Below are 14194 nucleotides of genomic sequence, written 5' to 3'. Positions count from 1 at the left end.
AATCATCAGAGAGATATGCCTGCAAGCTCTGTTATCTTCTCCTCTGGCAGGATCTGTTTGTCTCATTCTCCCCCAAGTGATAATTTGTTTGCTGTGCACTATTTTAAGTTGCGTGTGACACAAGGTATCATTTAAAGAACAATGCAGATTAACTGAATTCAAGAAAATGTTTCAGTTTCTGACCAACAAACAAACAAGAGGCTAAACCGAAAAATAAATAAATTGGATCTTATTTGAGTAGAGTTTAGGGTGGATAAATCTGCATATGTATCTGTATTTTTTATTTTTTTAAAAAACTGCACTGAAATATACATTTGAACATATATTATCTCACAAGAGTGTCAATTAAAAATCACTGTTATGAAGTTGGGGACCTGAAAATTGTTGCACTGTGTATAGAAGTGCAAAATAAGGCAGCTATGTTCCAGTGCACAAATTATTGTGGATCCACTTCTATACTGGAATTGGTAAAGATTGAATGTCTCAGGCATACCTAGTAGAGTTATGCTGCAGTGTTCCTAGAGTGAATAGCAGGCTAGTTGTTGAAGGCTGTTGAAGCCTGAAAAATCATATCTAAAATGAGAGCTGGAAAAAAAGTTTCCACTTTAAAATGTACAAAGAAGGAGCAGCCGTGTCATTAGTTCATCCCGTTTTGAAAGTTCATCAAGTTGATTCAGTGCTGGCTGTTGGCCAAGCATGTCTGAATTATAAATACTGTTGTCTGACCAGGGCCAAGTCTTGCTAGCTGTTGCACTTACAAACTTAACCTTCAGCTATCTGTGCTCAAATACCAACATTCTTCGCCGGTGTCCCTGTTACTTGGCACTGGAAACCCAATTCTACTTCTGAGCTGTTAAGCTTTACTAAACTCTTCGCTGCTAAGTGTGCAATGTTACACTGAAGCTTACAATGAGGTCTGTTGTTCGGCTGAATGGAAATGTTTGTTTAGACAGCTTTTGCACCCAAGTTCTTAGATAACATATGTTTAAACTCCAATATTGTAGGTAGTTCAGTCATTTCACAAGCAGTAGTTTATAGGTTCAGATGTTGCAGAGGCTTGTTCAGCAGTAATACAAATTAATCACTGGCGACATTTGGAAGGCCACAGTTTCCTCACCCCTGATATAAACCTTTGACAACTTGCTGCAGCAGACTAATATGCCTGTTTTTTCAGGAACTATAACCCTCCGCCTTCCTTTCCTTGTTGTCTTTACAGATGCCCTACACTACATTTATTCATACCCGTTGTAGGCCCTGAAGTATAGATTGAAATCCTATACACACTTAAGTCCAATTGAATTTCTTAAGTTCAGTGTTTCTGAGTAGACATGCAAAAGACTGTGCTATTAAGTATCTTAATATGGCAAAGGCCAGTGTAATGTTTAAGGCAGCAATCCAGACTGGGGCAGAGGGAGCATGGCATGGCAGATTCACCACTGGATCAGGAAGAAGGTGGTAGCATAGTGCTTGCACCTATTTTGCTATGGCAGCTCTAGACCGGCACAGCACAGGGGCCCAGACTGTGTCAGTTTACATAACTTGGACCATCGCTAGCCCTGCTGCCACCCGTGTCCCATTTTGAGACATTCTGCTGGCTGCTTCAGAATGCAGGTGCAGAAGGGGCCTGCCATCACTGAATCCTATTGATCAGCAGCACTGATCAAGGAATAGGATTCCTCCTATTAAATACAAGTAAGCTGTCTGTGTTAAACACAAGCAAGCACCAGAGTTCTATCTGCAGCCCAGCTAAACCAGGCTATTCGGCTACACTAGAGTTTAGTTCTACCGAAGTTAATGGGGGGAAAACAGGGCTAAAATGAAATACCTGGATTCCTGGAGTCGTGCAGTAAGCTGCTTATGCCACCTGCCCACAAACTGAGGATTTTGTGACTTCACAAATTGGTTGTGAGGCTAATACTTGAGCTTTGAAAGAGAATTACTTAATCGCTATTGACTATAATTGTTAAAGGGATCAAAGGTTCATAGAGACCTGAAGAAGCAGTGAGGCATGCTCCTATATTTCTACCCCAAGGTGTATAATTATTAGGCGGTATAGTTTTAACATGTAAATCCAGGCTTGTAAAGGGATGTGCTGATACATTTTGAATTAGGAGAGATCTTGAACCTTGCTGTAAGGCCCATGGCCAATGCACAGAGAGATGAGAAGTGGACAAACATGGAAGTTCCAAGCCATTGTTGCTTTTTGTTGTCTGATGGGGAGCAATGCTTTTCCTTCCAGAAGTACCTAACCTTCCTTGGCTTACATGGTAGGGAATGCTTAGGCGATTCATATGGAAATGCTTCCCTTCTCAGAATAGCCATATGCTTGTTAATTTCTGACCCAGTGGCATCCTCTTGCTGACTTCCTTGTTGTGCGATGATGAAGGGAGTGCCTGGGAAGAAAGGGGAAATTGATGAGGCCTCCCATCTTTTTGGTTTTACGCACCCATGTGTTTCAGGACTGACTCGGCTGCTCCTCTCCCCAGCTTTTATGGCCACTTGTAGTTCATACTGGGTCACCAGTGATTGATTGGTAGCGTTGACTGGCGCTTAAGGAATTAGAAACTGCACAGGGGTCAGCTCAGATATGTAGCCAGGAGGGCTTTTAGGCACAATGGAGGGTGGAGTTAGGGTGACATAGACTGAAAACTTAACATGAACACCATAAAAAAACCGCCACTTTTCTCCAGCACGTCCCCACCCTCAGGATGTGAGCTGCCTCCTGTGTCTGAAAATATCCTGCCTCGGACTCAGTTGCCTGAGAGAGGAAATTGAGTGTCTCCTCCCTGAGGAAATGCAATGGACCCGTCTCCCTCTCAGCCGGGGCAATTGATCTTCCAAGTGGGCAAAGACTTGACAGCAGAAAGTGAAGGAATTTCCTTCGCTTCTTCACAGGGAAAGAGCTGAACTTGGCGTTAAAGAGGGCCGTTTCCCGCCCCATTCAACTGCGTGTCCTGCTCTTGAGTAAAACCCCCTTGAGGAAGGATTTTCGTGTGCGCGTGTGGAGGCGACTGACTGAAGACGCTCCTCCGGCGGGATTTGCCAAGGCCCCTTTGAGAGGCTTGCTCGGCGGCGAAGGGGGTGGGCGGCTGTGAGGGGTGGGGGGACGTCGGGGAGGAGCGAAGCCCGCCGCGGACTCCGGGCTCGCGAAGAAATGGGCAGGAGCGGCGGGGGCGCACAGGGAGCCGGAGAGGAAGGGGGCTGACTGGAAGCGCTGTCGAAGAGAGACGGCAGGGAGGCTTCGTCCTCCGGGAAGTTTTTTTCCGTGTGGAGGCGGCCGCTTCCGATGCAGTGGAGAGACGAGCCACCCCCCTGCTCCCTTGGTAGGTATGCCTGCCTGCGCGCCGTGTGCGTTGACTGCGGTGCTTCGTGTGAGGGGGTGCAATGGCCATCCGTTTTAGAGCGATGGTAGCTTAGAGGGGGTGGGTGCGGGAATCGGGGTCTGAGGAATTTTGTGTTGGGGGGAGGTATGAGAGGGGGGAGCCCAAAAGAAACGCTCTCCCCTTCCTTTTTATTATTATTGTTTATGCTTTTTCGGCTCCCCTGAGGCGTTGCGCACGCGAGCGGGTGAAGCCCTCCGCCCCGCCGGGGCCGCAGAGCAGCGCGCCCTGCCTGTGGCGTTTGCGGCGGTGCTTCGTTCGGGCTTGCGGAGACTGCGCGCGCTTTTCATTGGTCGCGAGGAGTCCCGCTCTGCAGTCCTTGGCGAGCCCAGGGGAGCGAAGGAGGAGCGCGGAGTGAAGGGGGGAGGCAAAGCAGTTGGCGTAGGAAGGGCAGCCTCCTGCCTCACCGAAAAAGGGGGCGAACTTCCCTATCCTGAGGAAGCCTGGGGGCTACTTCGGGTTTTGGAGTGCATCTCCCCTTCTTCTGCGCCCCGCACAAGTTCCCCATTCATAAGTTCCAGCTTTATAAGTAAAGCCACCCATCTATGTCATTGTGGGGGGAGAGAGTTATTGTCTGGGTCCCAAACGGAGATAAGTGCTTGGGTTTTTGGTTTTTTTTTGCTCTTTTGTAATGAATATGCCTTTGGGGGGGGGGCTTCTGCTTCTGCGCCCCCTCCTTTTTTTAACAAGAGGCTTATCGTTTACATTATAAATAAATAAATTGTCCAGTAGCACCTTACAGAGCAACTAAGTTTGTTCTGGGTATAATCTTTCGTGTGCATGCACACTTCTTCAGATACACTGAAACAGAAGTCACCAGACAATCATATATAGTGGGAGGGTGGGGTGGGGTTTTTTCTCAGAAGGGTAGTAGGAGATGGGTATATATGGGTTCACCATTGGTCGTGAGGAGTCATTGGTGACTTCTGTTTCAGTGTGCCTGAAGAAGTGTGCATGTACATGAAAGCTTCTACCCAGAACAAACTTAGTTGGTCTTTAAGGTGCTAAAGGTAAAGGGACCCCTGACCATTAGGTCCGGTCATGACCAACTCTGGGATTGCGGTGCTCATCTTGCTTTACTGGCCGAGGGAGCCGGTGTACAGCTTCCAGGTCATGTGGCCAGCATGACTAAGCCGCTTCTGGCGAACCAGAGCAGCGCACAGAAACACCGTTTACCTTCCCGCTGGAGCAGTAACTATTTATCTACTTGCACTTTGACATGCTTTTGAACTGCTAGGTTGGCAGGAGCAGGGACCTAGCAACGGCAGCTCACCCCATCTTCACCCCATCCCCATCGGCAAACCCTAGGCTCTGTGGTTTAACCCACAGCGCCACCCACGTCCCTTTAAGGTGCTACTGGACAATTATATATAATTTATTTTAACTGCGTCAGACCAACACAGCTACCTATCTGAATCCGTTTTCATTAATCAACATTTAAAAGTTCAGTGCATTCCATTGTGGCAGAAAGTTGGGATAGAAATGTCACACAGAAGTAATTTACTTCTTAAGCACCTTTTCTCTTTTTTTGCCTGCACCTCTGAAGCAGAAGGGCATCGTGGCATTTCTGCCCCAGAGCCCTGAGCATTTTTGTTGTATCAATTTCTCTCCTCTTGCTCCTGTAGACATGCCACAGATGGAGGATCTTTAATTCATCAGACCTGCCTGCTGGAAATGACTATTTTTTTAAAAAAGGCAGGCAGCTTTGAACAAATTGTAGCAAAGATCTTTCAAGTATAAAGCCAAAATCTTCAAGCCATTAAAAAAATAAAATAAAGAGGAAGCCATTCATAAGTAAGGTTTGGTAGAGGGAGTCTTAAACACTTCAGAGAGACTATTCCTGACTCAAGTAGTTTGTACAGACTGCATCCTGTGGACTTTTGGGAGTAAGGCCCCCATTGGGTCTTCTTAGTAGACACAAATAAGATTCCCCTTTAAAGTGAAGTTAAAGCATTCTCTCCCCACTCCAAATAAATCCCCACATGTTGGCTTTTATTTTTATTTTTTAAAGAATCGGGGCTAATTTATATGCAAATCTACTGCTTACTTTACTACTTCCTTGAACAGTTTTCTTTGTAAATGATTTCCCTCCCAAAAGTTAGAGTGGTAAGTTTTAACAAAGAAGTATGGTGTTCAAGAGCCAACAGGTGATGGGAGTGAAACCTGAGTATATATTTACACTGGAGTAAAATCTGGCCGCTGTTTCCTATGGTGGCTGTTTAAAGAGAAATGTAAAGCATATATCAATAGGGATATTTTTAAAAGTTAGAGGAAAAACTACTTCTTTGGGATATTGCTTTCCTACCCTGAACTGTTTTGTTGAGCTTAATTTCCATTGAGACAAAGCCTTTTGTGTGTTTCCATCCTAATTAATATGTCAGTGCTTTTCCTCTGCAAGATACAGCCAAGCATTTCTAAAATCTCATTTCTTTCCTGTGGGTCTTTTCCTGGGAGTAAATCCCATTGACCTCAATGGGACTTCTGAGTAGACACATATATAGAATTATGCCATTGAATCTATTCCAGTGGCACGTTGGATCATGCCTATAGAGATTTAGAAGGACAAATATAATGTGTATTGTGATATCTGAAGATAAAGAGAAACTGAAATATTTTAATCAACATCTAAGATCTTTTTGCTATTTAAGTGTTACTAAAGTGTAAATGATTTCAATATAGAATTTAATAAGTCTGGTTCCCTATCACCCCTTCCTCTTGCACTTGAAATATATGTATGTTAATATCCAGCTTTGGTAATATTGCCACTCCTTGCTCTCTTAATATCATGCACATTAGAACAGCAACAAAGACACCTGCTTTTTAACCTCAAGTTCTGACCCTTTGGGTTATAGTTGCAGTGTACTGTGAGCTAGGGGTGTGATATGCATCTTGAATTCCCCATAGCCTTGTTAACAAGCAGTTTAACAAAAAGTTGTTAAACAATTTGCCCTGCAGGACAGAGTTAAACAGCAGGGGGCAGGGAAGGATGTTTGTGTAACTGGCCTTATGAATTGTGACCTCTTAGGATCTGGTCAGAGGTGACCACAGAGCATACATACTCTGGGAGCTGGAAATCTTAACATAAGGGCTAGTTTCACACATGGCTTCAACTGTTGCCCAGAGAACAAGGATACATCTATCTTTTAGAAACTGTGTGTCTCTTGTAGCTTTTATGCAAAGAGTTCTGCCTTTAGAACAGCTTTTTATTAAATGACAATAGGTGAAATTTACACTGGTGTATATCTAAACGTCATAATCAAATTACCCTTTAATCCAATTACATGGTTAATAATTGCTCATTCACCAGTACAAGGATTCTCTTTGTAAGCTTTAGTAGTTAGTCAGCACTTATACAGAGGTGGCACTTAAGGTCATTCATGTTCTGCAGAACAGAGCAGGAAGATGTCACATAGTATTTTCTTCTATGTGATGTTTAACACAATCTACAATGGTATCATGAGCTGAGAACTTCAATCAATCATAAAAACTTTCAGCCTGTTCTTCACTCATATATTAAATAGTGTACAGGTTTTTTAAGTTTTTTAATGAATATAGTTAGTTCTAAAACTTGATTTAAAATTAACAGCATTGTTGCTGCTTAAGCAGAAACAGTACCTGGAATGTGTTCAAAGTTGGTTTTTTCTTTTTTTAAAAAACACATTTTAATAAGCAATTTTATACATCAGCCTTCAGTTCCTCCAGTGCAGACGAAGATACTCTTAAGACTATATTTATTTTGTAAAATTATTTTACTCCCACCCTTTTATATGTATATACTCAAACTCATATAAATAGATAAATACAATAATGTCTATCAAAACAAAAGGCAACACAGTTAAAACAAACATAATAGTAAAATCTGAGGGTTGCAATGCAGCCTAAAATTAACTTAACCATCATTTATAACTGGGTGGGAGCCTGGGGTCCTCCAAATGCTGCTGGACTGCAGCTCCTATTATTCCATGGTGGCTGGAACTGATGGAAATTGAAGTCAGCAACCACCTGGATGGCCTTTATGTTCTCCACCCCTGTTTATAAAAGTTAAGAGAAATGGAGAGATCCTGATGCTGGGAACACAATATATGATGGTGGATTCCAGGCAAGCTAAGCTGCCTCAGAAGAGCATTCCAAAAGTTAGGCCCTTTGCTCAGTTCCCGGTTTCCTCACTGCAGAATGTGGGAACCTGGGGAGATTGGCTACCAAGTTCCTAAATTTCTGTGTGTTTGCCAAGTTTCTCTTTAGTATTATTTTAAGGTAAAGGGACCCCTGACCATTAGGTCCAGTCATGGCCGACTCTGGGGTTGTGGTGCTCATCTCGCTTTATTGGCTGAGGGAGCCGGCGTACAGCACACGGAAACGCCGTTTACCTTCCCACTGGAGTGGTACCTATTTATCTACTTGCACTTTGACGTGCTTTCAAACTGGCAGGAGCAGGGACCGAGCAACAGGAGCTCACCCCGTTGTGGGGATTCGAACCGCCGTCCTTCTGATTGGCAAGTCCTAGGCTCTGTGGTTTAACCCACAGTGCCACCCTTTTAAAAAACTTACCCCCTTTTAAAATCTTACACCCTTACCCCCTTTTAAAAAACTTAGGCAGTGATTCCTTGAAAAGTTAAAAAAAACTCACAGGAAAAACAACAAATCAGTAGCTGTCAAGAGCATGTGCTAACAGGAAAGCCCAGCTGTGGGCTTGGGGGAAAGTGCAGACCCCTGGGAAAGCTATATAATGGAAATACTAGAGCGATAATATGTAGAATGAAGCAGTGCTCCCCCCTGCTTAAAAAGTGTTTAGGGGTACTCTCATTTTGACTCAAGAAAATCACCATTTTATAGTTCAAATCGGGAAAAATAAATACAGTAAATGGACAAAAGTACAAAAAAATCACAAAATGTTTAGGGGTATGCTTACACCTGCGACTCCCCCCCCCCCCAAGAAAAAAGCACTGGAGTGAAGGAATGGGCAGCCATCAAAAACAGCGTCCACCTTGATAGCCTTGCACTTCATCCATAAGAATTTTTCTCTCCTTAGAAAATTATAAAATCCAGTGTTTCTCCCCCCTCATTAATAGAGAATGGTTGAAAACACTGCAGAAGAAATTTTCAGCACAGTGTAGTTAAGTTTCCTAGTGAAGAAAAGACAACAACATAGAATTATTAAAGTGCTGTTATTGAAATTGTGGATTGGGTCAAAGAAACTGAGCAGCAGGAAAGTAATGTTTGATTCGTTAAGTGCTGTAATTGGTAAGCTCTGTATAGTACTGAAGCTAATGCAGTCTTTGGATGCTTAAATAGAAACATAATGTCTAGATTGCAAGTGTCTAGACTGCAAAAAGAAAAGTCATAGTTCTGTTCTATTATGCACTTACTGGTCAAGCTTCATGTGGGGTGGCCAGTTCTGGCTACTGTATTTTAAGGAGGAAACTGGCAAAATCCATATTGGTAAGATCTCTGGAAATGCAAGTCTCAGGAGGAATGGCTGAAAGAGACAAGCATGCTTGGAAAAGACTAATGGGAGACATAACTGTTTCCTGATATCCGAAGGGCTGTCTTGCAGTCTTTTTCTCTAAAAGCTGTAAGTTAAACCATAGAGCCTAGGGTTTGCCGATCGGAAGGTCGGCGTTTCGAATCCCTGCGACTGGGTGAACTCCTGTTGCTTGGTCCCTGTTCCTGCCAACCTAGCAGTTCGAAAGCATTTCAAAATGCAAGTAGATAAATAGGTACCACTCTGGCGGGAAGGTAAACAGCGTTTTTGTGCACTGCTCTGGTTCGCCAGAAGCGGCTTAGTCATGCTGGCCACATGACCTGGAAGCTGTACGCCGGCTCCCTCGGCCAATAAAGGGAGATGAGCGCCGCAACCCCAGAGTTGGCCACGATTGGACCTAATGGTCAGGGGTCCCTTTACCTTTACTTTAATGGATAGAAACCAAATTTTGGTTTAACATAGGAAGCTTTCCCCAATCGGTAAGAGCCTCTTGAGATGGTGGTCTGCTTCTTCATTGGTGGCTTTTAAGCAGAGGCTGTATTGTTGAGTTACTGTGGAGCATGGAGTTGACCTCCAAAGTTATTTCCAGTGCTTGTAACTGTCTTTGAGTTCTCTTGCTTCAGCATACACAAGCAGAGTATGATTTGGGTTTTGCTTCCGTTTACTCTTAGAAAACTCTTGGGCAAAATGTAAAAGTTGCCCAACTATGGATAATATATATGATTGCAAGTTCATCTTTGGGATCCAAATGAATGCCTGTATATTTCATGATATTTTGAACCATCATTGTGCTCTATGTTCTTGGAATGGCTCCTTTCCAGTTACTGTATAATACATCAATAAAATGGCAAAGCTGATCTTCAGTATATAAATTAAAGTATTAATTAGCACTTTCTTTTTTTTGAGACTGCATTCCTAACACACACTTTCCTTGGAGTAACACGTCCAATTGAACTCAGCCTAGTTTACTTCTGTATATTTTTGTTTTAGAACTGATTAATATTTTCCATGTGCTTAAACTCTGTAATGAAACTTGACACTGTGTCACAATGAGTTTAAAAATGGGGTTTTGATCAGCTCAGTAAAATGGATATTAGTCTTACCAGCTTGAAAAGCAGTTTCATGAAGGTAACTAGTGTGGCCTAAATGTCAAATTATTTTTGCTACCAGCAATGTGCTGAATAAAATTAAACTTACTACGAAGATTTGTTGCATATAATATTGATCTCTTTTCATTTAGCATTTTGCATTCAAGGAAAAGAGACAGATTTGAATGCTCAAGAGACTGTAGTATTACTTGTTCCCCCCTTAATTTTTTGCAAATGACATCAAGAGATAAGAGTTAGCAAAATCTGTTCTACTAACATGAAATGAAGTAGATAGACTGTTAGATGGTCCGTCTATCACACACAGCTATCGGATTGCATAGGAAGGACAGGAAGTTCATTCAAGACAACAAAAGAAAAAGGAGGGGCAGAGATGAGAGAACAATAGGGGGTATATTTGTAGCTCACACATGGACCAAATTTAATCTTGGCAAATCTATTGATTTTGACTTATTTTCACTGTCCAAAATGTGCAGTTCACTGCCTAGAAAAGCAAGCACTGATTGGTTTACCAGGGTTAAAACAAATTTGTACTTTAAACCACATTGAGTTGCCCCTTGTAATAATTGCAACAGTTGTATCTCTGTGCTATAGATTTAACTTGCAGAAGTTATCTGATGGGAGGGGATGACTCACTTTCCACAGTGATAACCCTGTTTATAAGTAGTGATGGTTCTTATTGATCTCAAAATTTGTGTATGAGAGGAATTCAACATTGCGCTAAGGCAAACGTTCCATCAGAAGTTAAGCTTACTCAACACAGCATTTCCCCTTTGCTGCCTGTCTGTGCCCTGTTTTAGGGGTTTTCCCAACCCCAACCAAGCCAATTTTGGAAGGGGCAAGAGGAAGTCTTTTTGCACTAGTGAAAGTCCTTGTGTGGGCTTCTGCTAGTTGGGACTAACTAGTTTAATACAGCTCTGTGTTTATCAAATTAGCTTGGGGTCTGGTATATTGACACATATTTCAGGGTCTAACTCAGCATGATTATTAAAGAATTGCGGTCTGTAACTCTTTTGTAAGTAGCTATCACTACCACCATAGAACCCCAAAGCACATTTTTGCTTGGGGAAGTTCATTTTAGTGGTTTAAATAGTTTAAATAGTGACACTTCTTTCCAATAGTGTGTTTGGGTTTCTAATTAAAAGCTAAAAGTTGTGTCCCGTCTAGTTTGAGATCTTTCGTTAAAGCATTTTACAAGTTGAAATCATGCAGCTAGAAGCAAGCAGTTCAGCGAAGCACAAATATTTATCATTATGCCACTGAGCATGAGATGCTGTGAACAAGCATCTAAAACGTCCCAGAGTATATGTAAGAATTGCCTTGGGATTGTTTATGATGACCCAACCACATCATACATTTCTCCTTGACATTTTTTCCCCATTTGCTAATAGTGTATCTTTATTTATGTTCCAGGTATATAGATTATAGTAGTATTTTCTCCATTACACCGCTGCTCAGTCTGTAGAGTTTTTGTGGGTTTGGGCTTTAAATTTTTAGAAACACATTATTAAAAAACCCTCAACTGTTTATTTGAAAAACAGGCTTGGTTGTGTTTTTTAACCCCCTTGGGCTGTTATCACATAATATGTATGCACACCAGAGAGTTTGACATTTCTTTGTTTTGAAAGCAGCAACCAATATTTTTTTGTTGTAACATTTGACTTTCCGACTTGTTTTCAGAGCTCTTAATTGATGAACTGCAACTGAGTATCCTGACACTTCCCCACTGACTGTGTGTGTTTTAGAAATGGAGCCAAAAGGGGGCAACCTGACATTTGGCTTCCAGCGAAGCTCGACATCTGATGATGACTCTGGTTGTGCCCTAGAAGAATATGCGTGGGTTCCTCCAGGTCTTAGACCTGAACAGGTAAGAGCAGAAACTACTCATTTCAAGCTTACAAAATGGTGGGAAGTAGGGGGAGGAGAGGTGGAGAAATATTGTTAAAAGGGTGTAGTTATAGGTATATCAGTACTCAAATCTGAATTGTTAAATTGCATTATTAGTGTTATTGTGGTTTTTGTTGTATGTGGTTTTTGTGGTTGATGTCTTTATTGAAAAACCGATTAAATAATTTTTTTAAAAGCTTACAAAAAGAGGCGGCTCTTTTATTTGTTAATTTGATTTAGAACATTTTCTACAGCAAGTTATTTGTCGGACCTTAGCTTCTTTGACCCTTAAGTGTCCTTTTATGTTGCCATGCATAGTCAGTGGTCCAAAAGCAAAAGATTAACCCAATTTCCCCTCACTTAGGCAGCGCTATTCTCATGATTTTCTCCAGGAAATGATAATCAAACTTTGAACTCCTTAACCTTAACTGTGTAGATGAAGCAAAATACCTTATTTTATATTGGGGATTTGTCAGTATTTTTGTTAATCTTAACTTAAAAACAATACCGCCCATAGAGCAAAATAAACTTTTGGTCGAATAATTTTATTTTTTGAGACCTACACTGAAAAAAAGGACAAGTTCTTAGTGGATTTCCACTTTTATCAGATGGGAAATGGAGTTTCTACCAACCTTCTCCCAAAGATAAAAATTCTAGAGCTTCTAGCAAAGTTCACATGGAAAGAATCAATTTACAAAACAATGTTTGTTTCTTTATTTAACCTGTAAGATTAAAGCCTGTCGATTATAACTGTTATTCTTTCTGGATATCTTCACACGTTGGGTGATAAAATGCAGAAAGAGAATGTGGAATTTTAACAGACTTGCTGACAATCCTTGAAGGATGTGGAAATTAGATGTGCATAATTTATGGCACCCCTAATTGTCACTGCAAATAGCATTCCAAAACAGCAATTCAACAGCTGGGTGCTGGCTATCTGAGGCAATCCAGTTTCGCAGAGTTGGCTCACCTGCTCTTCTTAGCAAGAGGAATGCAAACTTTGCCGAACATCTAAAGAAGAAAATCCTAGTGTCTTTTGTTAAAAAACAACAAAACCCTAAGATAACAGCAGTAGATAAGAGGGAGCGCATGGGCCATTATGTCTATTTCTGGTCTCTGTTCAGGTACAGCTCTACTTTGCTTGTTTGTCTGAGGAGAAGATCCCTTACGTTAACAGTCCAGGAGAAAAACACCGAATTAAGCAGCTTCTGTATCAGCTGCCACCCCATGATAATGAGGTAGATATGGTCAAGCATTTCTTGCCCTGCAGAGGGACCAATTTGCTGAATGTGCAACAAGCCTGTGATTTCTCAATTACAGCACTGTGTTATAGGGAACTATTATATCTGACCACAGTTCTCCATTCCCTGGCAAACTCCTGAATGGATTACTGTGGTACGTCATGCTTGGGTCTCCCTTTGAAGACAGTATATAGATGTTTCAGATGGTACAGAATATAGCTATATTTGGTACCAACTGAAACATCTATATACTGTCTTCAAAGGCAGACCTATGTACGACATAATGCTGTCATCATTTTGACTGCAGAGTTTATTTGGGTAGTAAGAGTTCCACTTCTTGTTCACGTCTGAGGCCGGGCACTGATACTTTGAATGACTTGAGACATAGCTACCTGAAGTTTCATCCTCTGTTAGGGGTGTAGGTGACACTAGAATTTATGGGAGGATTACCTGGCACCAGTATTGCTATCTTTTCGGCACCAGGCTATTAAATAAAACACCCTAGGCTTTTGAAATGCATTTGGCATTTTACAATCTTGCTGGCTGTTAGTATGTGCTGGTTGCTTTACTGTGTGGCTTATGATATTTTAACTCTGTCAAAAGCCCTTCACCAGATAATGTTGTATAGATTTAGTAAATAAAAGTGTGTTGCAAGAGATCACAAGATTCCCGTCTACAGAGGAATCTACCTTCTGTGTATTTGCATGATTCCCTGCTTCTGGTGTGCCAGCGAACTATTCCGAGAGCAGGTAAATACTGCTGCATCTCTGCATCTGTTGTGATTGTCATTCCTGGTGCAAAGATGCAGAGACACAGCAGAATGACCTGAAAAGAAGTAAACTAGGAAGGCCAACTCGCACAGAAACACAGGAGGTGAAGTTCTTTGAAGCAGGTAGCTCTCTTGTACACTGAATGCAAACATCTTTAGATATAAGTAACCAAACTTCTCAGCTTTTTCCTTTGAAAAGTACTTGCTTAATGATATCTAATCGTTATGTTGGTACAGTGAGTATAGGTATTGGATGCAGTAGAGGTTTGGGCTGGGCAGGTTGGGTTTGTAGTATCTCATTAAAGCTTCTAGACAAGAAGCTACTGTCA

The 14194-nt window shown here is 41.8% G+C and overlaps 1 protein-coding gene across 2 annotated transcripts in view; it reads left to right on the top strand.

Annotated features, from left to right (window-relative positions):
• Positions 1 to 14194, top strand: part of PRICKLE1 (prickle planar cell polarity protein 1) — a 66588-nt gene that overhangs the window by 47127 nt on the left and 5267 nt on the right. Inside the window, exons 1-3 of one of the 2 annotated variants that reach the window (XM_081928961.1) lie at positions 3127 to 3327; positions 11649 to 11835; positions 12980 to 13093. In XM_081928961.1, coding sequence (XP_081785087.1) covers positions 11716 to 11835; positions 12980 to 13093 — 234 coding nt within the window. In that variant the 5' untranslated portion in view covers positions 3127 to 3327; positions 11649 to 11715. Of the gene's footprint in view, positions 1 to 3126; positions 3328 to 11648; positions 11836 to 12979; positions 13094 to 14194 lie in introns of those variants that run through there. The other variant, XM_081928960.1, reaches the window with a different exon arrangement.

This window comes from Podarcis melisellensis (assembly GCF_964234715.1).
Source record: "Podarcis melisellensis genome assembly, chromosome: 10".
NCBI lineage: Eukaryota > Metazoa > Chordata > Lepidosauria > Squamata > Lacertidae > Podarcis > Podarcis melisellensis.
Note: the sequence above shows the minus strand (reverse complement) of the source record. Positions and strands in the feature narration are given on the sequence as shown.